This window comes from Paramormyrops kingsleyae, chromosome 14 (assembly GCF_048594095.1).
Source record: "Paramormyrops kingsleyae isolate MSU_618 chromosome 14, PKINGS_0.4, whole genome shotgun sequence".
In the NCBI taxonomy this organism is placed as follows: domain Eukaryota; kingdom Metazoa; phylum Chordata; class Actinopteri; order Osteoglossiformes; family Mormyridae; genus Paramormyrops; species Paramormyrops kingsleyae.
In genome coordinates, this window is record NC_132810.1 from 9,709,170 (window position 1) to 9,734,192 (window position 25,023).

General features: G+C 42.6%; 4 protein-coding genes across 8 annotated transcripts; 3 read left to right on the forward strand and 1 right to left on the reverse strand.

Moving 5' to 3' along the window:
* The first annotated feature begins 1,289 nt into the window (after positions 1–1,289).
* On the forward strand, positions 1,290–3,937 carry LOC111852518 (protein c-Fos-like). 2 transcript variants are annotated; one of them, XM_023828544.2, is made up of 4 exons: positions 1,291–1,595; positions 2,163–2,402; positions 2,573–2,680; positions 2,771–3,937. In XM_023828544.2, exons 1-4 carry the CDS (start codon positions 1,455–1,457, stop codon positions 3,416–3,418), a joined length of 1,137 nt encoding a protein of 378 aa, XP_023684312.2. In that variant the 5' UTR covers positions 1,291–1,454; the 3' UTR covers positions 3,419–3,937. The 2 variants fall into 2 exon arrangements, with proteins under 2 accessions (XP_023684311.2, XP_023684312.2); XM_023828543.2 differs by having other exon boundaries at positions 1,290–1,595; positions 2,573–3,937.
* A 4,250-nt stretch (positions 3,938–8,187) lies between these two features.
* On the forward strand, positions 8,188–13,155 carry LOC111852420 (transmembrane emp24 domain-containing protein 10). Its single transcript, XM_023828316.2, has 5 exons — positions 8,188–8,486; positions 9,405–9,525; positions 9,900–9,973; positions 11,111–11,237; positions 12,023–13,155. The coding sequence occupies exons 1-5, from the start codon at positions 8,310–8,312 to the stop codon at positions 12,142–12,144; spliced, it is 621 nt and encodes a 206-aa protein (XP_023684084.1). The 5' UTR covers positions 8,188–8,309; the 3' UTR covers positions 12,145–13,155.
* Positions 13,156–13,419: 264 nt separating this feature from the next.
* Positions 13,420–16,299, forward strand: eif2b2 (eukaryotic translation initiation factor 2B, subunit 2 beta). Its single transcript, XM_023828315.1, has 8 exons — positions 13,420–13,688; positions 13,909–14,029; positions 14,256–14,407; positions 14,698–14,861; positions 14,974–15,069; positions 15,465–15,602; positions 15,694–15,760; positions 15,989–16,299. The coding sequence occupies exons 1-8, from the start codon at positions 13,517–13,519 to the stop codon at positions 16,144–16,146; spliced, it is 1,068 nt and encodes a 355-aa protein (XP_023684083.1). The 5' UTR covers positions 13,420–13,516; the 3' UTR covers positions 16,147–16,299.
* On the reverse strand, positions 16,244–24,801 carry mlh3 (mutL homolog 3 (E. coli)). Of its 4 annotated transcripts, none has more exons than XM_072699266.1 (13): positions 23,654–24,801; positions 21,319–22,468; positions 20,873–20,974; positions 20,675–20,751; positions 19,818–19,922; positions 19,534–19,619; positions 19,323–19,390; positions 19,087–19,195; positions 18,809–18,968; positions 18,647–18,670; positions 18,362–18,440; positions 17,928–18,079; positions 16,244–16,436 (listed from the first exon to the last, which is right to left on the reverse strand). In XM_072699266.1, exons 1-13 carry the CDS (start codon positions 24,323–24,325, stop codon positions 16,365–16,367), a joined length of 2,856 nt encoding a protein of 951 aa, XP_072555367.1. In that variant the 5' UTR covers positions 24,326–24,801; the 3' UTR covers positions 16,244–16,364. The 4 variants fall into 4 exon arrangements, with proteins under 4 accessions (XP_072555367.1, XP_072555366.1, XP_072555364.1 ...); XM_072699265.1 differs by having other exon boundaries at positions 21,319–23,758; positions 24,114–24,185; XM_072699263.1 differs by having other exon boundaries at positions 21,319–24,801.
* Between the last annotated feature and the right edge of the window lie 222 nt (positions 24,802–25,023).

The window sequence follows — 25,023 nt, forward strand, 5'->3', positions numbered from 1 at the left end:
AATAAACACGTTACAGGCAATGGGAAGGGAAACCCTATCCAAATCCGACCCAACCGAGAGAGAAATTTATCTTCGCAACAATCTAAATACATAATAAAAACAGAGTTTTAAACATTTACTCAATGTCTTTACAGAACGGTCACCTTAAAACACCAGTTACCCCAGATAATACAGCTGCATTAATCGATATGATATCCGAATTACGGTCACAACTTTAATTACTTATTAGCTATACTGTATGCAATTTATACAGTTACAGTACGTAACACGATAATGATTTAATATGTAGCGTGATAAACGCTAAAAATGATCACATTGGTAGTCTACATTTCCAATTCCATGGTCAGAGATTTATTTAAATATATGAAAGTTAGAATTAAACCACTGTAGTAATGCAACTGGATGGAATCCTTAGCCTTATGAACTTTCAAGACTTTCAATTGACTTTTCTCTGAAAATTCCCAAGCATAATAAATAAATAAATAAAATGGCAAGCGATCAGAACTGCACAATAGTGGATAATGACCTTGATCAAGCCTATTATTCTGATAGACACACCCACCTGAAAATTCATACCAGGTACCACAGCCTTAGGCTAATGTAGGCTGATTTAAACGTAATTACGTAATTAGTATGAGAGCTGATTTCTGGAATTAACAAAAACGATCATAATCCAAGTTAAGTTAAAATGCACAAAACACTCATTGTAAACAATCATATATATATATATATATAAAATTCTGTGTTTGTATGTGTGTGTGTTTGTCTCAAAGCAGAGCAAACTAGGGGTTCCTATGTATCTGTACTCCCACATGTACAATTGGCAAAAAAAACTAACAAACATAAACAAAACAAAAATAAAAGTACCCGTCACCGCCTTGTTCAAAACATTTTGTTTTTGGCAGCAAGGTCTTTACGCTTCAACCTCTCAGCCAATAACAGAAGACTTGCTTTGCACAGTTCCCATAAGTAATCCGCCCCTTTCACAGGATGCATTCCATATAAGGATAATTACGTATTGGGATCCCCTGTTCGAGAACATACTATATTGCAAAGAGAAGGTAGATGCGGTTTCACAATTTTTGGTACTTTTTACAAAAATACTGGATGTATTAAAATCTTTGTTATACTTTTAGCTTTACCAATAATAAATATTCTTATTTATCTTAAAAGAAAAACAAAATCATTTAAAATAGTTAAGTCTTTTCAGATTTTGTATAATACTCCCCCCTACAAAATATTTGGCTCTTCCGTGAAGAGTCTCTGAGAAAAGTATAAAAGACTCGCAACTGCACCAGTCAACAATTCACTTTCCGCGAGTACGGGGTAAATGAGACGGGACACTTTGCTTCCAATGATCTGAACTGACCGTCTATTTATCGACGAAAGGAAAGGCAAGAATCATCGCTGAAAACTAAACTTTTCTTCAGGACGACATCTACTTTTATATTTTAATGATGTACAACAACTTTGCTCCGGAGTGTGACTCGTCTTCAAGGTGCAGCACAGCTTCTCCAGCCGGTGACAACCTTACATACTATCCATCTCCGGCAGACTCCTATTCAAGCATCGGCTCTCCTATTAATCAAACTCAGGTGAGTTTAACATTTGATTCGGAAATAACTTTTAATTTAACGTATACGACATATACATATAAAACTGCTTTAGAGCTATTATAACGTTGTATATGTACAGTTATCTAGAGAAAATGTCACATATACATTACCATATGACATACTACATTGTTTTTATTGAAATATTGCTTTTCAAGACTGTCTTTGTTTCATTACATTATATTCGGCATAAGTTTCTAGTTGTCATATCAGAATAAAATTTTTCTATATTATTTCTACGAAACTTAGTCAATTCATGTGCATGCTACTGCGACGAGCAGTACAGCACGAACATGAATTAAGTGGCTTGTTTTATTTATGTACAAATGAATTCACAGTAAACTTTAATGACAGAATGCGTACCACCCGGATATAAGCTACTGCATTTTCGGAGCTCAGTCTAGTGTATATACAACTTCATGCATATTTATTAGCTGTGGGTGTAAATTTTATTGACGCCTCCACAACATCTGCAGCATTTCATTTAGCCAATAGTATGAAAGCTCCGCAAAAACTCTGAAAACTTCAATCCCGTCATCTTTTTTACAGGACTTCACTGACCTCTCGGTCGCAAGCGCTTCTTTCATCCCAACTGTCACGGCTGTCTCCACAACTCCGGACTTGCAGTGGATGGTCCAGCCAACTACCCTTATCTCCTCCGTGGCTCCATCACAGACACGAATGCATCCATACGCTACCCAAGATTCGAGCTCAGCCTATCCTAGAATTGGGATGGTTAGGAGCAGTGGACCCAAGCTGCATTCTGGCAGGAGGGGCAAAATTGAACAGGTAAGCACAAATTGCAACGATAAAGCCATCTTTGCATCTTGCTTTATACAAGCTTTGCAAGTACTTCTGGGGGAATTATTTGCAATTTAAACCAGTAAATGTCCAGCTGAGGATTAAATGACAGAAGCAGTCACTTTGAGCTTAAGTTAAATGAATTATTATTTTTTTAGCTTTCTCCTGAGGAGGAAGAGAAAAAGAAAGTCCGGAGAGAGAGGAATAAGATGGCTGCTGCAAAATGCCGCAACAGACGGAGAGAATTGACTGACACACTGCAAGCTGTAAGTAAAACATCTCGAAGATGCTTTTATTTGAGAAAGGTCTGTGTGTACTCTGACTCTTCAATAACTAGTGTTTATTCTGCTACACAGGAAACTGATGTTTTGGAGGATGAGAAATCCATACTGCAATCTGAAATTGCCAACCTAATGAAAGAGAAGGATCGACTGGAGTTTATCCTAGCCGCTCACAGGCCTGCCTGCAAGATCCCATCTGACCTGGACGTGGGCTTTCCCGAGACTTCAGTCTCCCCTGTACACAGCTTCTGTGACAACCTAAATTCCATCACCAGAAATGCCATTTTGACAAGCCAGCCGAAGGAGTCTGTAGCCTCTTCCAAATCTTCCACATTCCTTCCTGGCTCTGAAGCTGAGGTTAGTGGTTCAACAGTCAAGATGTCTGACCTGGACAGCTCACTGGAGGAGTCTCTAGAACTGCTGGAATCGCTGAAGAGGACTGCAGAAGAGACCGTCCGTTCTGTGCCAGATATGGACCTTTGCAACTCCTTCTATGCACCAGACTGGGAACCTCTGTACACATCAGCCACACCTGACTTTGAGCCTCTGTGCACCCCAGTAGTGACCTGCACCCCTGCCTGCACAACATACACATCTTCCTTTGTGTTCACCTACCCTGAGGCAGAAGCCACTCCCAACTGTGGTGTGGCCCACAGGAGGGGAAGCAGCAGCAATGATCAATCTTCAGACTCTCTTAATTCCCCCACTCTTCTTGCCCTATGAGGGTAACTCTACAAACTCTCTTTAGACAAACATTTTAGCGTATGAGCACACCAATATCAGGGTAGTGGCATGGACTTTCTGACAGGACACTCATCAACCATACACGCCTCAAGTGTAGCAAAAAGCATGCTAAAACCTACTACTGCTGTCTAAAGCATGTGACATCATGCATTGTAGAAGTATCACATTTAATGGTTTTCAATTTATTGGTGCTAGCTAGATATATTTAATCTACTACTTAAATTGACTAATGTGCTTACTGCAATAGTGATAATCTAATGAGATTAGTCTCTGATTGAAGTAACTATTGTGAACTCGCATTCATAAATGGTGTACTTTGTCTAACCATGGTCTATAAGTGGTCTTAATTGGAGTATGGGATAAGTTTTCTGTGAAAACGTTTGCTGTGTTTACATGTAACTGTTCTGACATTTATATTTTTATTTTTCTAGAGTTTTGAAATGCTTGTCTTAAGCAAAATGTTTGTCAGGTATAAGAAATAAATAAGTCTGAAAAACATCTTGTGCTAATGTTCTTCCTATAGCTTCTTATAATTCGCACGTACTTCCCACTGCAGGAAAAAAAAAAAAAAAAAGGCAAATAATAGCGGTTACTTAGCACAGTAACTCTGCATTCAAAGTGTTGAGGCTGTGTTGAATTCAGACATTAGCCTTTAGTTTTGCATTAGCATCTGGTTCATTTTAGATAAGTAGGAAAACTAAAAGTGTAACACTAAATTAAAACTGTCAAAAAAGCCGTGGACAAAAATAAGATAATCCGACAACGATCCTCACAACCTGACTGTTTGTTGTTCCGTCTCCGAGGTTTACGGAAAACGTCAGTACGTTCTAGCATGCGTGCGTGTGTCTTTTTTTATGTAACTCGTCAACGCTAGCGCCATGACGTCAGTTTCCGTGACCAAATATAGACATGTCTTTCAACGGTGGAAATTTTTAGAAATATGACACGTTTTTACGTAGCCTGCGCACTGTAGGGTAAGCAAATAGTAGGCACTGTTTCCATGGCAATCGCAAGTTGTTGCAGGTTACTATGCAACCGAGGTTATCGGAGCTATTTTATATAAAAAGGAAGCGTTTCAAATCAGTCAAATTGGCAGCATAGAGACATTTAATCTTGTTTTCTTTAAGCCGTAGCAGCAAAGCTCCATATGAGATAATTGCACAAACCGATTGTGAATTAAACGAAGATACTAAAGCATTGGGAAGCAACAGCGTATTTAAAATGCCTTTGCACGTTAGCAACGATAGGGTGCAACAGGTATCGTTAAATTATTCTCCTCCAAGATATAGTTAACGTTTAAGTTTTTTGTGGTTATTATTTTTTCCTTAACGAGCCTAACTTTTGGACATCGAGGCAGAAAATGTTCACTGCAGGCGCAATAAAACGATTCGAACATCCTAGCTGTCACAACTAGTGCAGGTTTAGGCTCACTTAGAAGACGCATTTAATTGATTTAGGTGTCAATAGATTATATATCAGTATCTGAATACTGATTTGTACTCGCAAATCGGCCGTCCACATATAAATCACCCAAGCAGTAGACTGACAGTTAGCTAAGCAGTTACTGGAAACGTACTGGGTGGGTCACGTTACATAAGCCGTCTTTCTACGTAGCAGCTGTGACTTGGGCGTGGGAGAGACTGTCTGCCTAGCATACTAGTGCCGCGGTTGTTCATATTAAAACCAGCGATCGTCATTGTCCACGGTCGTGGACCTTAATGCTGATTACATTGCACATCCTGCTAGGGACTGGCACTGTATACGAACAACCTACTGCAGTTGCATTACATGGAATACTGCAGTAAGGTTTTTTTCCTTTCTTTTATATGCACGGCTTGGTATAATTCAGGATATTTATGTTTCAGTGCAGTGCTTTTGCTGGGAAACTATTAAAGTCTCACAGAAATACAGAAATCAATGTCTCAGTCTGTATTTGCAATTTTCAGTAGGTGCATACTTGTAGTAATGCATTATTTCACACTAAGGGGGAAAGAGGGAGCGTCAGTCACCTGGAGGCTGGTGTTCCAAGTCCCAATGACATTTTAACTCCTAAGCACTTTACTGGACCTCTAAATTAATTGCATTATGAATGACTGTAAATAAAATTGTCAGCTGAGGAAATAAATGCATACACACACATTTTTGATAATAAATGGAGTAATAATTTGTGCTGTGATTCACAGCGCAATACTTTGTTCCTTTCCTGTCACATTTTCTTACACAATGTAATTCATGTTCTTTATGAAATTAGGCCATCAGTATAGCACTTTAAAATACAGCTGCATGCAACATGAAAATTGAAATGAAACGATATTGTAAATCAGGGCTATTCAAATCAGAATCAGTAATTATTAAACTTACTAAGTGGGAGAACTGAAAGCATTTGGAATCGAGGGCCAGATTTGAATATCCCTGCTGTAAATCATGTGTACATCTGGGAAATAAGTCTGAAGTGTGACCTAGACTAAACAGGTTCGATAAGTGGGGGACATGCTGCCCATGATCATCGTGATCCTGTCTGTGATGTTGACCTTGACTCCTTGGAAACCATTGTTTTGTACTTTTTTGAGGTATGTGCTATAATGGTACTTCAAAAGCACTCAAAAATGTGTTGAAAATCAAAGGTAGAAGTAGAACAAGCTTCTTTTAGAAAAAATTTCAAAGAAAGATACTCGTCTAGTTTTAATGAAAGCTTACATGTAAAAACACGTAACATGCTGTGTTTTTCTATGACAGCCTCATCGCATGATGGCTTTTAAGTCCTTAGCATGACATTTTTCTTCATCATCGTCAGGCTGTATGTTCCTCTCAGTCTAAAGGACAACAAGGAGCAGCAATGCTGTGAAAGATGTTTTGGATGTAACAGCAGCAACCTTCAGTCATCACACTTTGAGAAATATGATATCCTTGCACAAAATGGACCATGATCCTAATCATGGATGACCTTCAGGTCATTGCTAATCAGTAAGACTATTTTCCCCAATAGAATCCTAAAATAATGAATAACGGCAATATGTGTTGACAAAATGACACAGTAATTGCTTAATACATCTTTTGCAAAAGGAAGGAACTTTATTGTTTAGGCAAGTGCTGCCGGATGCTGCAAATGCTTGATCCATTCACAAAAATCAGCACCGATCCAAAATGGTCCCCCACAGAAAAGCCGTGCAGCAGATAATCACGTAATAACTCCATCTATTAATACCACCTGCCAGCCCCTGGGTGATAGAGAGGTAGCAGAAAATAGCAGGTGCCTGTGCTTTCTTTTAACATCAGCATCAACAGCAGTAAAATTAGAACACTGTGACGCCAGCCTACGTCTGCACTCAGACCCAGGGGAAGAGGCAGGCGCTGCCTAACTGAGGGGGGAGTGGAGAAGAATGGTGGCCTGCAGGTTAGGGGGAAGATGGAGAGCTGATTATCTTCTTTAGACTTACAGGATGATATTTTTCTTTTAGAGGGAGGTCATGTGCTTTTTATTTAGTACTATTTTATTTTTTGTTTCCCCTACATTAAAACCAGCAGTCTAGGCTATTTGACAGAAATTTCTGATTGGCTCTTGGGAAATATGATTAATAACTGTGAAAATGGCCAGCAGAGGTGATGGAACATTCATAACCTATGGCAAAGATTATGTCAGCATGCCTTTGTCCTCATTTGCCAGCATAAATAAACATTTTAACGTTTTTGAAAATCTGTTGTTGCCGATAAGGATTGCTTTGAGTGATGTAGAATTGTGATTTTAACACAAGAAAGCACACAAAATATTAGCACAGCTTGGTCAAAGGAATGCCTGCTGCATTTGTAAACACTACATTGTATTAGGTAGCTGTTTGGGGACACTGCCCATACAGATGTCTAAAGTTATAAACCGGTCAAAATAAAAATTATTGCCAAAAACAACATTATAGTAGTATTTCTAGTTGAAGAGCTCTAGAAAAAGCTTAGAAACTAATTCTCTTTAGAGGTTAATCAGAGACACATGGTTATGTGAACTAGTGAGACTGGAGAATTCACGTAATGTGTATGACAGCGAAAGACCGCACATTTGGCAGTCTGAGTTTGTGCTACTGGATGTAATTTTGCCTCACACCGAGGTCCTCTGGAGGGCTGTTTCCTTGGCAACTGGACAGCTCCGCTTAATGTAGATAGGTAATCCCTGCCCTGGTGACAATCGAATAATAGTGTGTTTTGGTACCTAAAAATAGACCTATTAGCAACATTGTCCAATTACAGAGTAACAAAAAAAAACGGAGTTAAACCCACTCCACAAAATATTTACACCTGTAGTTTTTCCAGTTTACTGCCTTAACCCCCCCCAAAAAAAAGTCTTGATTGCTTGTTACAGTTTCAAGCTGTGTCCGACATGGGACTGATATAAAGACATGCAGTAGGATACCTGCTATACCTGGAAAAGATTCCTTTAATGGCCAAAAACTACATTACATAACCACAGATCCCATGATGCACCATTCCCTGATTCCAATTTATGCGGCTGTCAAAGGGGATCTAATTGTTTTTTGCATGTATAACACGTGTAAATTTGGAGAGCAGTCCACGGCCATTTGCATTTCCCTACCATAACACCCATTAAGCAACATTAAGTCTGTGTTATCCCCCCCTTGACCATTTCACAAAGTAAAAGTTCATTCTAGCAGTAAGTGCGTTGAATGGGAACAACTGCCATTCATAGTAATGATAGGAGCAGCGAATAAATAGCCGACATCGCACGGACGACCTGACTCCGGTGAGGGTAGCTGCGCTTCTCCTCCGCGTCAGGGACAGCGCTCTAGCTCGGCGGCTCGGCTCTACCCAAGAGCCTCCGCTCGGCATAACTACCGCCCGCTACCGCGTCCGGCTCTCGGCAGCCATGTCTCGGGTTTACGCGATATTCCTCATCCCGTTTCTCCTCGGGTCGGCCCTGTCGATCTCCTTCTTTTTACCCGTCAATTCTCGCAAATGTCTGCGGGAGGAGATCCACAAAGACGTGCTAGTTACGGGGGAGTACGAGGTTGGCGAGCAGTCCAGCACAAAGACCAACCTAAAGGTGAGCGCGCACCGCGGACGCGCAGGGAAACCTCCACGACAGCCGCTCCGTTTTACAAAAGACGCATCAGTCTTTACATGTAATTAATATCATTTAAGGGATCACCCATCGATTAAGTCAGTAAAACGAAGTAGTTAATTATACAAACAGAAACGAATGCATTCTTTCTATTTGGCTTCCTGCTTTCCTGGTTGCCTTCAATCGGTATTATATAGGTATAATTATAGAAATCGCATCTGTACTCGGTTGTTTAAGAAATCGGCTGATCTGTATCTTCGTTTAGTTTAATATTAATTTCGAATTGCTACCGTCTCTTCGCGGATGTTTTGTGTTTCTGCAGCCTGTAATTGAGATATGTACACGTCACTCTAAACCCCGTGTCGCTCCTGACGCGGAAACGCGAGCTGCGGCGTAATGTGCATCAAGTCTGATCGGCCGCCCAAATACCCCCTCCAGATCACTACAAGTGATCAAAGGTTACGACGGAATCCCCAAGAATGTTTTGCAAAGATTGTATCAATTGTATTATTCGAATAGTGTTACATCTATATTGTTTGTGAAAAAAGGTGCAAAAGATTAGGAATTCGTGCCCTATGCATTAAAAATAAGTTCCACTTAGACGTAAAATTAAAGCCTTTGTCATTAATTGGTGCTTGCAAATTGAGCATTTAAAATAATTGCATTCTTTTGTAATAAATATGTATCAGCTTGACGTGTAAAAGGTGTGACTTGGTGTGTGTGTCCCAAAATATGGCTTTCTAAGGTGTTCTGTCTGATGTAGTCACTAAATTCACCCTGTGTCAGGTGTGACCCGCGATATCCCAGATATTGTTACAGTTGTCATTATATAATCCATGGAAACCAGATCAGTGGCATCACTTGTTTGTTTTTGTGTTTTTCTGGATATTATTTTCTCAGATCACTGATTCCTCTGGCCACATCCTGTATTCAAAAGAGGAGGCAACGAAAGGAAAGTTTGCCTTCACAACAGAGGATTACGACATGTTTGAAGTCTGCTTTGAGAGCAAATTCCCCATGGGTCAGTGCAGATTCCACTACAATTTCTAATTTCAATCCAGTCCACGTCGCGCTGATTTAACCGTTATGTGATACTAAAAATTGAGTCTTTTCCACGCATTTGTTATACTGCCACTAGCCACAGTTATTCATCATGTCCTGCTGGAGGACTATAGATGATTAAAGTTGACCCACCACAAAGTGAGCAATTGTCCTTGAGAGTTGTTTTGATTTTGGTGGATTTGGGGGGGTGGGGGGGATTCTGACTCAAAGACACGTGAGTGGAATGTGCAGGGAGGGGGGGGGAGGCTAGGTTGGGTATGGGGGGTGGCAGTGGGTTATTTCCCGGAATTTTTTGGCCCCCTTCACAATAAGGCTTTTCATTCGGGGTTCCAGGAACTGGGCGGGTCCCGGACCAGCTGGTCAATTTGGACATGAAGCACGGTGTGGAGGCAAAGAATTACGAGGAGGTAAGTGGCTCTGACAGGGGGGGGGGACACAGGATCAGGCTGCTCCTGCTGCTGGCCCAGCATGCACTGCTGCTTCAGCCTTTTCATCTCCCTGGGACTGGAGGTCTGACTCAGATGTGTGCTGGCTGAGGCACGATGAGAAGACCTACTCCGAGAGCGTTCACGAGACACCCTTTTAGCCTCGTCTCTCCCCGCCCCTTCCTGAGGTGTGTCCCCCGTCCTTTCCCAGCATATCCCACCCACCCCTCCATTCTTCCTTTGGCCTTTCGAAGACTGTCAGTGCAGGGTGGGGCACATGCTCCGGCTCTGAGCGTCACACCAGTGACAGATGGGAAACAGGCCCTCTTGTCACTTGGCAGGACATTCTGTGTTAATTGTGACCAAGCAGCTTAACCGGTTTGGCGTGTGGGAGTTTTGAACCGTTTATTTGGATTAATGCAAAGGTACAGGAAAACCTGAGAGTGCTGCACACGCTCGCGTGACGTTTTTTAGATCATTTATCCAGAGAAGGAATGAATTTCCTTGGCTTCCTGCCAAGGTTTGCAACGCTGGGTGGTTGACGTTATCCAGGTTTCCAGTGCTCTTATGGGAGTTTGTTTTAGTGGGCACAAAGCCCCCCCCCTACCCTTGAAGGGCTTAATGGGTTTCAGATTGAGCTGCACGTCCCTAAAAGCTAGAGGTACCCTATGTAGTGAGTATTGTACGGGCAGGAGGCCCTCTGAAGTGACTCTGCCTCTTACTGGGGCATTCCTAGTTTTTGATTGGGCCCAGTGGCCTCTGGCTGCTCTCATCCCTTCCAAATGGTGTAACATTCAATTGGGCTCCATTATATTTGTCCTCAGCAGCCTCAGCAATGTAGACCAGGGTTCCCTCTGAATGTGTGTCTGTGTGAGGCCCAGGAGGGGGTTGGCCATCACATACCAGAAAGATTGTGTTGAGTGTGTCAGCTGGCAGCTGCAGTGTGTCTAGCAGCTGGTTCTGCTGGTGGCCGGCACTGACATCTACTGGAAGGTGCTGGTCATAACACCATGCAAACGACATAGCTGCACATCAGCAGACGGCATAATTATCCATGATCCCAAGTCCATATTCAGAAGCATGATGGGAGATTTTTTTTTTTCCCCTCCCTTGGCTCAGATTGCTAAGGTGGAGAAGCTGAAACCTCTGGAGGTGGAGCTTCGGCGACTTGAGGACCTGTCGGAGTCCATCGTCAACGACTTTGCCTACATGAAGAAGCGCGAGGAGGAGATGAGGGACACCAATGGTGAGAGACACCTGGCTGGATGCTGTGATTCAGAGGCAAAAATGCATGAATATCAAATGTGACATTCTGGTGATGTTTGGTGGGATTAAATATCACTAAAGGATATCTTAGGAGGCGATGACCCATGGCAAAGTAAAGTGATTTATAGTGATGTTACACAAGGTTTGTGTATTTGTATATTGTAAGCTGTAATATCATCCTTGGAGCACTACAGGAGTAACAAGATTTGACAATTAACCTTGAAACTGAAACGCTTAAAAGGAGGGTAGGTAATCCTTAACAGTATTTAATTTGGGGTTTCTTGTTTATTTTCCAATTTTAGTTTGTCACTTTTTTAAAGGGCTTGAAAAGCTACTAAAATCAACTCATGACTCTTAGTTTAACATGTAAGCCTCTGTCCATGTCATACATCGGATTATCATTCTAGCTGTCAGCAAAAACACACACAGGCAGCTGGCCGTCGAACCCCATCATCCTCCCACGGTTAGATTTAATTTCACATCAGATGTTGGCTCTTAATCTGGGCATTATGAGGACTTAAGTTTTGGAATTTTCTTGAGGTAAAGGACATCATGAAAATCATGCTTATCGATTGATATTTCTCTGGTAAAATGACACCTTCAAAACTTTACAAACTCCAAAAAAGATGGAAGTTCAATGCTATAAACTTTAATATAAGTAAACAGAAATAGTTTATCATTTATACTGGTGTTATACAGGTGATTAAAGACCTATGGTTTGCTGTCCTGCACACCAGCTCATTGACCGTCACCCCCTCTTTGCAGAATCCACAAACACGCGCGTGTTGTACTTCAGCATCTTCTCCATGTGCTGCCTGATCGGACTCGCCACCTGGCAGGTGTTCTACCTGCGCCGCTTCTTCAAGGCGAAGAAGCTCATTGAGTGAAGCTGTGGGCAACTGAACGAGGGAGGGCCAAGCCTGCGAGGACCACAGCATGGTGGGGGGGTGGGGGAGTGGTGGTAAGCCTGCGGGTTTAATGTACTCTGTTGGAGGGTCCTGTTACCACTGAGATGCTTGTAATTTATTTGGTAGCTTTTGTTTCTGCATTAAGCTCCCAAATTTTCCCTGTCCTTTCCATACCTACCAATGCCGTCTTCATACATGAATGACCTTCATGGACACCCCCAGCTTTCCCATCCCACCCCTTGTCCATTTGAATGTTTTTCTTAATCTAAATGAAAGATGTTAATAGTTTAAAATTTTCTTCATGCGAGTCCATAAGCCCTTGCTTTATTGAAATTGTAGGTGGAATACTTGACCGAAAATGGGCCCTTCATAATTTTTCCCTCTGTTGAATTTATTTTGTCACATTTAAGAGGAAAAAATTATTAGAATTTCTTACTCCTGAGATTTTATGTTGGCCTGCAGCCATTTTTTTGGTTTTTTACTGTACTCTAAATGACAATGGACGTGAAGTGAATGGCTTGCGTTGTGGCTGTTAGGGGTCTATCTCATATACCTACACAGAAAATGAGCCACCCTTTTAAGGTCATACTGGTCGAAGCAAACTTTTTTTTCTAAATGATCTGCTATAATTTTAACAGTAATGTGTACCAACCACATGTATAAAATCCGAGTACCACTTTGCGGAGAATGCAGCTCTTAATGGAAATAAAGATGAAGCAGCACGACTCATCACAGTTGTGAGGAATCTTGAAAAATATACCCAGATGTGCAGCTATTTTGCTGAAATGTCGATGCCGCCCCCTGACGTGTAGGTCAAGTGTCATCCTTTAAGGGTCTGTAAACCCCTGATGCCCCCTCCCTCATATTTTTGCCTGTTGCATTTCCACTCTGACGTCTGTTAATCCTGGGTGGTTATGTACATTACAGTTCACACTGTAACGGATAAGATAATCTTGGCGGGTTTACAAAATAAAAAATTTTATAAATATACATTGTCTTTTCCTTCTATTAGCTACCTTCTCCTCTTAAATGCCTGTTGTTTTTAACTGAGCGAGCTTTAGATGTTATAGAAAATAGCTACAAGTAGTGACTGATTTAAATGTATCTGGTAGTATTAAGATACTAAAGGTATTTTCCCCAAAATATAAATGTTCATTTATCACCGAAATGCAGAATAAACGGATAAATGAAACCGACCCTGGAACAGTTGCTACAACAGCCTGCTACAAGAGCCTGCCGCAATCACGTGACCCGGAAGTCAGTATACGTACGTATACACCAACTTAATGGTTCCGGGTAACGAATTGGTCAGCTAAGTAATATATTTGCGAACACGTTTACTGGGAAAAATATGCCGGGAGGCGATAGGGAAAGCGACCTTTCTGAGCGAACAGAGGCTTTCTTGGTTGAGCTGAAGCGGAGTGGCAGCGGAGCTGGACCATTCCGGGCCTCGGTAGAAACCGCCAAAGAGACAGCAGCGTTACTGCGAAAGATTACAGCGCAGGCACGATGGAGCAGTGCAGGTCAGAAACCATCACTGTTCGTCTGCAGGCACTATGCTACCACTTATGATTACGTTTTACTTATTGAAAATGTTTAATTGCTTTTTGACACCCCCGTTTAACAACATTATGTGCGTCATCATGTGGTTAGCAGGTCATCCCTGTCGTGTTATACAATAAATACACCTACTTGTTGAGACGATTAGCGTGCCTAAGTGTCGACTTTTAAAATGCGATGTAGGCGATCTTATGGAAATCGTGCGCAAGGAGGGGAGGAGAATGACAGCTGCCCAGCCGTCAGAGACCACTGTAGGGAGCATGGTGCGGAGGGTACTGAAGATCATTAGAGAGGAGTACGCGAGGTGAGGGGGCGCCCGTCTTTCCCTGCGGCGCGAAGGCGTAGTCACGCCGCAAACGTGAGGAACACTGAGCACTTCATGCACTGAACTCGTTACGTCAAGCTGCCCTACGGCTCTGCGTCAGTACGCCAGTGACGCACGATGCCGTGGAGGCAGCAAGAAATGCACTATGCAAAACTCGAGTTTATGACACGTTTACCTCAACAGTATGCCCCGTCCCCCTTTCCAGGTCTCGGGGGAGCAGGGAGGAGACGGATCAACAGGAATCTTTACATAAGCTTTTGACCTCAGGAGGCCTGAATGAAGATAACTTCAGGCAACATGTCAAAGACCTTAGATTAAACGTCATAGAGGCCATAAACGAACTGCTTACAGAACTTGGTGAGACGACAGTTAATATTATGCAATTTTGAGAATAAAAATAGGGTTCCAATAGCCTCTTAATATTTGTAATGTGGTCAGTGATCTAGTATCAGGTATTTTATTCTTAAAATACTCACAGTAATGTTTCATTTGGTGGTAGATGTTCTGCAGTGTCTCCTAAAGTACTACAGCAAAAATATCCATCTGTATAATTCTGTATAAGTTGCTTTGAATACAAATGTCTTCAAAGCAATGAAAGATGTATCGTGGCTTTGGGATAAGTTTTTGTGTCCCTTACCGTGTGGCAGACATAACTACGGAGAACATCGCCATGCAGGCACTGGAGCACATCCACTCCAATGAAGTCATCATGACCATCGGCCGTTCGCGCACTGTCGAGGCCTTCCTGAAAGACGCCGCGCGCAAGCGCAAGTTTCACGTCATAGTGGCTGAGTGTGCTCCTTTCTGCCAAGTAGGGAGCCTCAACTTGAGTCTGAAAAACCCATCCGACTCGTTTCATATCAAAAGGCCTAATTTAAACCAGGATGTCAATAACACACACATCCATCTGTCTTTTTCTCCAGGGTCATGAAATGGCAACCAGTCTTTCAAAAGCTGGCATTGAGACAACAGTCATTCCTGATGCAGCGATATTTGCTGTGATGTCTCGAGTAAACAAGGTGCTACCTCATCCTTCACACATATGAGCGTTAAGTTTGTGAATTGCATAATTAAGGTTACTTAGTAATTGAGATCTAAACTTTATAGATGGGTGTAAATATGTATATTAATCATTTCTTTCCGTATTTATCCTGACAGTTTTGTTCTGTTATGGTCAAACAGTTAGACAAATGTCACATCTAGAAATTTATATAATTGTGGGATGTTGACAATGATAAATTCTCCCTTATTTCATTTCAAATAACTACTGAATGACAACACAATGGACAAACAGCAAATTAAAACGGGAAAATGTGGAGTCTTACAATAAACATTAAAAATCCTTTTTTCATATTTAAGGAAGCTAGGGTTTGTTTCTGGATTTAAAAAGGTCTAACGCACACTGTTTAAACAGGTCATAATCGGCACGCAGACAGTGCTGGCCAATGGGGGCCTGCGGGCTGTGAATGGGACTCATACCCTGGCTCTGGCAGCCAAACATCACTCCACCCCTCTGATCGTCTGTGCTCCCATGTTCAAGCTGTCCCCGCAGGTAAGATCTCCTCTTCCCCCACCTCCCTGCGCCTCTGATCGCCCTCCATCACTGGCACGCATTAACATTCCTGCTTTTCCTCTTCACTCAGTTCCCTAACGAAGAAGACACGTTCCACAAATTTGTCTCCCCACAGGAAGTGCTTCCATTCACTGAAGGTAGGGTTTCTTTTTCCTTCTGTTACATATTTTTTCTAAATTGCTATCATGACTAGCAATGCCTGAAATGGCTGGTGGGTATTTACCCCCAGTCAAACCAGTGTTTGTGTGGGGCCGCCGAGGTTTTGGGGCCCGGAAGTGGGGCCGCAGAAACCTCAAAGGCAGCCCTGCCGCCCATGACCGCATGGGCAGGATCACAGAGTCATGCACACGTTCCCTGCCTTTCAGGGGAGATCCTGTCCAAGGTGAACGTGCATTGCCCCGTGTTTGACTACGTGCCTCCTGAGCTCATCACCCTCTTCATCTCCAACATCGGTGGCAACGCCCCCTCCTACATCTACCGCCTTATGAGTGAGCTGTACCACCCAGAGGACCACGAGCTCTGATTCTCCCTGTAAATAAAAGACCATATTTAATTCTGTCTGGTTTGCTGTAGCTGACTTTGTATTAAACTTGAAGGAGAATGTATTTGAAATACTGAAATTATGCAGAGCTGTACTCATTTAATAAATAATGTATAAATAAACAGCTAAAATTCACAGCAGAGGGGTATCTAATGCCCAGTCTTGTTTCTGCAATGTTGCCGCGTAGCTTCTTGTCTTCCTTACTCGTTCCCATGCCGTTTCCAGGCTTGGTACCTCAGCCTGAGCTTCCTTATGTTTGGCTTGGGAGGCCTCTGTAAAAAAAACAAAAACATAATGGGGGTTTGCAAAATGGCTGCACACACAGGATCTCTGATGCTGAACCGATGCCTGTCATTATAGACAAATACTGGCTTGCCAGACCTTGTGGCAATCATGCTACGGTGCAGTTTATCAAATGATTTTGAAACAGCTGGTTCATAACAAATCCATCCAAAGCGAATACATCTGTCCATCCAGCTGCTTATCCTATGGAGTGGGGGTGCAGTACAAAGTTAGTATTACATATCCAGCATTAACTGGCTAGAGTCAGGTTAACCCTGATTGCTGCAATCAACATTCAACAGTACTGCAGTCCTGGGCAAAAAATGGGCCAAACCATTCAATGGTCATACACAGTTATTGCCAGTCCGGTCCTTGGGGACCCACAGCAGTCCCATGTTTTTGCTCCCTACATGGCAGGACAGCAGAAAGCAAAAACATGGACCGTCTGTGGGTTTTGCAGGACTGGGTTGGAAGACACTGGTCTTAACCACAAAATCATTGGTTGGAGCCATATATAGAGGAGTTGCACGTTGAATCTTATTTTATTGTATACAATGACAATAAAGAAATTAAATTCAGATAAATAGCAAGAACATAAATTTTAAAAATACCCTTCTGAGACCTGTGCTACCATTTGCTTGCTGATGCAGTGAACTGTGAAAAGGAGAAAGCTGGAAACGGAAATTCACTTACACCGAGATAAAATCATGAAAAGATTTAAATGTTTGATAATTCAAACTAACACATTTGGGTGTTCAAAATTTTCCAAAGTATCTTCTATTTACTGTTGAAACCGTTAAAAGTGTCATGTTTTGCAATTTTGGGTTTGGCTCATTTTTTTGCCCAGGAGTGGACGTCTGTGTTTATCAACCCGGTAAGTTAACCGGGGATTGTATGTACATGCCTGCATAAAAGGGGAGGAGCTGGCATGTTGCAAACTAAAGACACAAACTAAAATTAGGAGGTAGGTAATAACTGCCCTGCTTGGAAAACTATTGCCAGCACCCTACCACCCCAGAAAGGTGTCTTAAAGGAACCGACGACGAATATCAGTATCGGGATAAAAACATTTCAATTCATTCGTATCAGACTGAAAAGATAAACAATGGTATCACCCATCCCAACAAGTTAATCAAAAGATAGCTGTTTTTTAGTGAAAGGGCGGTTTGTATATACATTTTTGGTGAAAGGGTGGGACTTACACCTACCTTAGGCGTGCAGCGTAAAATGCCGTGATGATACAGCCCGTTAAATAGTGAGCTACGATTCACAGGAGGCAAAACTCAGAAGTAAGCCTCAAGAAAGCTGGCTAAGCCAATAAACCTACTTCGTAGTGCACCCCTCTGGGTCAGGCTTATGGAGAACGGAGGACATGATATAATTTCTAACAAAAAAAATCACATACAGCCTCAGTTAATTGGTAGGTACACTAGTCAGTCATAGCCAGGATAATTTCACTCAGATCTCTACATGCTACAGACCTGCTGCTCGGGGTCCAGGTGGAGCAGGTCAGCCAGTGGCACCATGGAGGGCCGCCCGTGGGCGCACTGGAAGGGCAGTTTGCAGGTGGACAGGGAGCCAATCAGGCTACAGCATTCTTCCCTGCTCAAGCTGGCATTGAATTTAACGGCTCCTGTTGGTGTGATAGCAGTAACATTGGCTGGCAGGAGAGGTAACACTGACACTGCATGTAGCTCATAAATGGTAGCTTATCTATATGGCAAACAGCACTACCGTAAATCTGGAAAACGCCATGGTACAAGGTAACGTACAGCTGTAATGCGAGGTTGTTCCAAATTCTGCTTGTGCGAACGTAAAGCACAGCAGACTGCAAGATGAGGCAGTCTGACAGCTCGATATGGGAGTACATGGAGTGAGCGGGGAGTGTTTCTGCGAGTGGGCTGTGGTGGCTCACCATGGCAGGCCTGCGAGGCCAGCACCTTCAGTACCGTTAGAGGCAGAGTCCCTCGCACCCGGCCGGCGGAGCGCAGCAGCTGTGAGCGTGGGAGGAACTAGTGAGAGCAGTCCTGTGTGAAACTAAAACTGAGGGCCTAGCTTAACACTACAAAAGGAGTAACACTGCCACCTAGTGGAACGATTGTAATTAATCTGAAGCAGAAACTGGATTTGGGCTAGACGTTTCAATGGTTATAAACTGCATTTGTACACATACTTTTGTGATGATTATAGCAATGCTCACCTCAAGCTGTTCTTGAATGTACTCCTAGAAGTAAGAAAGAAAAACACACTATTTAAACAATGGTTTCATGGAACCTGAAATCAAAATGGTGATCAAAATCAGTCTGTACCTATAATCAAAGAATTATTATACCAGTGTTGCTGCTGTGGAGAAGATTCTCACCTCCACAATATCCTTGGTGACGGTGCGCCTCCCATGGCGAAGCTCACTGGCTTCCCTCTCCACAAAACACACGGGCACCTTCCCCACCAGAACACGAGGCTCCTCTGTCTCCACAAATTTCATCTCTAGCCCCAGACCCCTGAGGAACTGTGGGCAGGACCTACAGAGCCACGGTCACCATTACAAACACTTTGATCACAACACTGACCAACCCCATGGCTTCAGGGGTGGTCTGTAGATCAGTTGCCCAATAAGCACCTAGCATGGCTGGTCCTGACCTAAGCAGCCTCAGTTCTTCCTCTGTGACGACAATCTCGAGAGGTGGCGACACATTGGAGGATCGCAGCTGCTTCTGGCCTTGAAACTCTGGGTCTTCCTCATAGGAGTCTAGAGAAACAGAGTATCCTGTATGTCACAACCCGTCTGTCGAGGATCCCTTAACTGGAGATCAGAACACTGCAGTATGATGGGTCACTGTAAAGATTTCCTCTCGCTACTGAGAAGCCAGGTTCACCTGCTGTGAGGCTCTCCAGACGGACTCGCTCGTGAGCAGCGTGCTGGTCCACCAACACCAGCAAGTTCCCTGAAGTTTCAGAAGAACACGACGGACATGTTAACTTGCTGACTCACCACTGACTGAAAACTCAGAACATTTGGTGAATCGTAATAACCAGACACACACGCATAAACAAAGACGAACACAGAAGAATGTGGAATGATACTTTCCTTCAGTATCTCTGCAGTTGGCATCCTCCTGGTCTCTTGTGTTAATCAGACATGCAAGAAACTTCTTATCCACTTGATGAATCACCTAAAGACGATAATACAACATTAAGACTTTGGACATAGTGTAAGTTTCTTTAATTATGTTGGTTACACGTTTTAAACTTTACATGATTTATATTTTGCTATGCTTTAAACATTATAGCAAAGCACCAAACGTGTAAATCTAGACAATGCAGACGTGTGTCTGGTTCACAAAAGCACTTAGTGATGGTCAGCTTCTTGCCTTCATGGACAAAATCATGTCCTTCGTGAAGCGGTAAGGGTAGAGGATGTTGTGGATTTTCACAGCTAGTCCTTCAGCTTGACCAGTGGTCACATCCACTGCAACCTGGCAGAAGAGGAGTCATACATCTGAACATCATTTATTAACATAAGATGTTCTCTTCCATCGGCTTCCAGGGGCACAGACGGCAAGTGCACCTTATGCTGCAAATTCTTTTGTTATATATTTATACAGATTTGGAAAAAAATTTGGAGACCACAGCAAAATTCTGTTTCACTCATTTCTCAATTTATGGGTGTATGTCTGTGAATAATATATTTATTTTTGCAAACTACAGCCTGGTTCTTCTCTGTTTCTCATTAAAGGGCTTCTTCCTTGCTTTATGGAACTTCAGTCCTGCTTTTAGAAGCCTGATACACACTGTGCTTAGCAAGGTACTTCATACCACTTAATGTTTCCCATTCCTTGTGAAGGTCGGATAAGCTGACGCTCATCTCTGGCATTAGAATGTTGCTTCCGCCCTCTACCTGGCTGGTTTCTGGTCGTTCCCAGTGTCTCCTGCTTCACCTTGTTCTTGTGTACTGCTGTCTTAGAAATTTTGAGCCTGGAAGCAAACTGCTGCTAAAAGTAACCTTATGCCAGCAGAACCAGGATTAAACCAGGATTTATAAATGCAAATTTTTTTAAATATAGAATTTTTCCAGAGTCGTATCTGGATTTAGGGGGAAGCTTAAATGTCGGCTCAATTATCAGCTTTCATGGTTTTATGCAGACAAATGGAATCACAAATCTTCTTCCTCACCAATACGCCTGAATGATACCATAGTTTTAGTCTGTGTGCGAGGACTCAGGTTTACCTCGGGAGGTCGAACAAACACTGGATTTTCCCACTTTGAGTACAGTGAGGACAGAGAGTCTGCAGACTGAGGTTCATCTGAAAAGCAGAGAAACACAACGTGGAACACGGCCATGCCTACTGAGAGAAAACCTAAATGGACACAATATGGTGTGACTGCTTGGATCCCTGTGGCTTTCTTGTGGCATGAACAGCTCACCTTTCTCATCCAGGCCTGAACTAAGCACTCTCTCTGCTCTGGATCTGGGCAGGAAGGGCAACACTAACTCTGCTTGAAATGGGTAACACCTGTACTCAATCCCTACAGAGGAAAGCAAGCTGTGCTGAAAATACTCGAGGTCTTTAAAGCTCATATATTCAAAGCTTCTATGGAGGTATTTTCTGTCGTCTCTTTTCTCTGGAATTTCTGTGCTTTTGTCTATTGATACACTACATGGAATAACAAATAGTTACACGAAACCAATTAATAATTCCGAAGAAGTCAATTCTGACAGCAGATTAACATATTTCCCAATCACTAACATTTATTATAAGGAGATGTGTTACAGGGAATGTAAATCAGTACTGTCTGAAGAAAGCCTTTATGCAATTCAATTTATTCGTAACATTAGACCATGCAGTATAAACAATCTTTCTTCGACTTACCATTTCTGGAGATGACACTAACGGCCATGGTGGTGACATCGCTCACACAGGGCACTTGAGTATCTTCCACAAAAGGGGCCTCATATTTACTCAGACCTGTTATCTTGTTGATGTAAACTAGCTTCCCCACAGCATCATCAAAGTGCTCCACCCAGTCACTGGAATCCAGTGCCCCAGTATCACCCACGTCTTTTTTTATTCCCTTAATTGTTCCTTGCGCCTGCAGGACATCCTCACTGGGATTTATCCCCTCAGTTAGAGGGACGTTCAGTCTCTTTTCATTGGCCATTTCAGCTGAAAGAACATTGTTTTCCTTAATTGAGAAAATAGCGGTGGATACATGTTCAGCATTTAAATATGCATGCTTTAAGCAGTCTTGGGTATCTTTATGTTTTTCAGCTGATGGGCCAAGCCAGTTAGCATTAGCATCTAGAACGCTGTTATCCACTGAGGGATGAAGCACATCAGATGGCTGTTCTTCCTTATCGTAGAGTTGCTCAAGTTTGTCCTTAGTTCTGCCACCAGCATTTGGAACATGGTTCAGTGGTACATTCAGGGTACTGCTCTCATTGCCCATCCGGTGCTTTTTTAAGCGCGACAGCTTGCCAGCCAGTGAACTCTGGGATGGGGCAGGTTTAAGTATGGTGTCTTCTGAAAGTGATGGTAGAGTGTCTTCTTGAGATGTGATAACCGTTTTAAAAGTGTCATTCAGCTGGCCCTCTGCAGGAGATAAACACTTCCCTGCAATGATTGGAGTATTTCCGACATGTGATGTTCTATCTTCAGGAGCCATTTCAACATCATCATTTACAATGTCTACAGAAACAGGCTGTGTTCCTGACTGCTTTCCATACTTTCTTCTAAATCTGTCTAGTGATCCAGCCTGCTTTGTTAAAACTACTTTTGGGCATGGCATTACCTTGGAAATCTTATGTTTCCTGAGAGGAAAGCCCTTAAATCCACTGTCACTGATAACTAAATGTCTGGAATCCTCTAAAAATGATAACTTCCTCTTTGTTGCCAGAGAGACGTTTTCATGAACTTCAAATGCTGAACCCCTGCTCTGCTGCTCAATGGCATGGCATGTCAGAGCACCACTGTGTCTTGAAGGCTGCATCACCGAGGTAAGCTCATGATCTTCAACAGGGCACTGAGGGAAAAGATGTTGAGCTGAAATCGGTCCAGGTGGACAAAACTTACTAAGTCCTGCCTGTTCTATTGGTACCTCTTCAGTATGTGTTTGAGGTATTACATGTGTGATAAACCCTAATGAGCCCAGCTGCAACTTATTCAAGCAAGGATCATTTGCCTTGTCAGCCTGAGCTTTCAGACCAGTATTTTCAGATAAGGTTTTACTGGATGGTTTACAAAAGTCAGAAGGCTCCTGCTCTGTGATATACACTATCTTCTCACATCTTTCTGTTTCAAAAATTTGACTTTCACACTGTTTTACCCTTCCAGTACTTGAACTGCACACTAGTTGATCAGCTCCTGAATAAGGACTGCCTAGTCTTCCTGCTATCTGAGGACTATGATGTCGTTCCTTATCCCCTGAAAGCTCAAGCAGTGGTCTGCCAGTTGTGATTAATGTGCTGCACTGGTCTTTCCAGCTGTCCTTTTGTACATGAACTGGACTGGTTGTACTCATGGGAAGTTCGCTTTCTAATTCCATACCTCCTGAAGCATCAGTGTTACTGATATTTTTATTCAAACTATCAGTCACCTGCTCTGACATGTTGACTTGTTCTGTCCCATTAATATCGTGTGCCAGTCTCCTGTACACAGCTTTAGATTCAAGTGTTTTCCCATCATAGCACGTTCCTGTAAAGCAAGGTACCGCAGTAGGAGTCCTTCCCACACCGTCTACTGTCCTACCTAGGCTGGCCAGAAGTTGATTCACACTGTTCCCAGCAAAATAATCCTGGGTGTCCTCAGGTGAAAGTTCCGTATCCAGATTCTCTCTGGTCAGAAAGCTTTTGACCCCTTGTTCCACACAGAACAGCACACTCTCCCAATCTTTAAATTCAATTAGGGTCTTGGCTGGGTCAAGGCATACGTCATACCCTGAATAAGGGCATTTAATGTTAATCACATATATAGCATGCTGCTCTTGCCCTCCTTTTTGCTTTGGGCTCCCCAAGGCAGATGACACACCAGGACCTCCATTCAGCCTGCTGGCACCACAGACCCCCTTCAGGAGTGAATTCAGCAGTTTATGAATGTTTGTCTTCAGGACAAGTCTGCTATTGACAAATAAGTACTGAAGGCTGCTGTTGTAGTGACCCTCACGGCCAATGTATCCATTGAGCTCAAACTGGCCATGAGGGAAGCTTACCTCCCCCAGCTTCTGGGCCTTCCCCAGGCCATGAATTTGTATGAATCTGTGGTAGGTGCTTCTGGCCTTGGAGAGCTGCACCACCATGGCTCCGGTACAGTCATTCTTTAAGGTGAAGGAGACAGATGGATGCATTAAGGAGAGGGCCTCAACCCTCCGTTTGATGCGGTCACACTCAAGCACAGGGTCTACCCTTTTTCTTCTTACAGGCATGTTGTGAAAAAAGTTACATATCACCACTGTTGTTCCAGATGATGGTCGAGTAGTCCCAGCCTCAAATACATCCAAGCCCTTGCCCTCCTTGAAGACCTTGACAAATGTTTTCACTGACAGTTTTGTCCTTGAGGAAATCTCCACCAGTGTGGCAAGAGAGGCAATGCTAGCAACTGCCTCCCCTCTGAAACCATAGAAGGAGAGATTCTCCAGGTCTTCCAATGATGTGCATTTACTTGTGTAGTACCTGCTTCCCACTCTTTCCATGTCATCCCTCTCCATCCCAGATCCGTTGTCTATGACCTGAAGTTTGCAGGCCTCCATGTCCATCCTGACAGCAATGCATGTCGCGCCGGCATCTACACTGTTTAAAACGAGCTCTTCCACACATTGCTGTAATGATACTATCGCAATTCCAGAGCGAAGCTTTGCTTGGACTTCTTCTGACAAGCACTTCATTATTTCAGAAATTTCCTTATCTGACAGTTCATTTTTTGCAAGTTATTCCCGAAATGCGGCTAACTAACTCGGTTACTCGAACGTCAGTTCACCCATAATCACTTCTTGCTTAGCTAGCTAACTGGCAAATTATAAAATATACGAATGCTTTAGTAAGTTATTTGCTAGATATATACGTAAAAAGTGTATTTTTTGTGGTCAGTCTAGTTCATTTTAGTTGTCTGCATCGGATAGATAACCATATACTGAGATAGCAGGTAGATTTCAACAGAAATAACGGCATTTAACTGTCATTTTAAATAATATTTATGTTAACAAATAAAACTTTTTTAAAATATAAAAAAAAAGCATAAGGTAACTCTCGTAATGACACTTATTAACATAAACCCATGGCTTTACTGGCCGTACATAATTTCTTCTGCACACGCATTTACCTCGAGCCTATTGCTACTCGCTAGTGTCAGCAGTCCAGTGTTACTCCGTTTAATGTTTACATGTAGTGCGCAGGTTCATTTCCGTCTACCGCCACCTACCGGTACGGAGGACTCGATCGTCAAAGCAGTTTGATTTTCGTTGTGCTGTCCATTCAAAACAGTTATGATAAACTGATAAAAAGGGTATTTTGCTTAAAATACATCCTCATATTTTAGATAATAAAATACGTTTTTTTCTCTGATTAAGTATATATGGAGGCTAAG

Coding starts and splice junctions, on each gene's coding strand:
- eif2b2 (XM_023828315.1), top strand. CDS start 13,517: ATGCCGGGAGGCGATAGGGAAAGCGACCTTTCTGAGCGAACAGAGGCT. Junction 14,862..14,973: donor AGTGTGCTCCTTTCTGCCAA/GTAGGGAGCCTC, acceptor CTTTTTCTCCAG/GGTCATGAAATGGCAACCAG. Junction 15,603..15,693: donor TGTTCAAGCTGTCCCCGCAG/GTAAGATCTCCT, acceptor CTCTTCACTCAG/TTCCCTAACGAAGAAGACAC.
- LOC111852420 (XM_023828316.2), top strand. CDS start 8,310: ATGTCTCGGGTTTACGCGATATTCCTCATCCCGTTTCTCCTCGGGTCG. Junction 9,526..9,899: donor TGAGAGCAAATTCCCCATGG/GTCAGTGCAGAT, acceptor TCGGGGTTCCAG/GAACTGGGCGGGTCCCGGAC. Junction 9,974..11,110: donor AGGCAAAGAATTACGAGGAG/GTAAGTGGCTCT, acceptor CCCTTGGCTCAG/ATTGCTAAGGTGGAGAAGCT.
- LOC111852518 (XM_023828543.2), top strand. CDS start 1,455: ATGATGTACAACAACTTTGCTCCGGAGTGTGACTCGTCTTCAAGGTGC. Junction 1,596..2,162: donor CTCCTATTAATCAAACTCAG/GTGAGTTTAACA, acceptor TCTTTTTTACAG/GACTTCACTGACCTCTCGGT. Junction 2,403..2,572: donor GGAGGGGCAAAATTGAACAG/GTAAGCACAAAT, acceptor TTATTTTTTTAG/CTTTCTCCTGAGGAGGAAGA.
- mlh3 (XM_072699263.1), bottom strand. CDS start 24,325: ATGAAGTGCTTGTCAGAAGAAGTCCAAGCAAAGCTTCGCTCTGGAATT. Junction 19,620..19,817: donor ACATGATTTTGTCCATGAAG/GCAAGAAGCTGA, acceptor TATCGTCTTTAG/GTGATTCATCAAGTGGATAA. Junction 19,391..19,533: donor AACTGCAGAGATACTGAAGG/AAAGTATCATTC, acceptor TGAAACTTCAGG/GAACTTGCTGGTGTTGGTGG.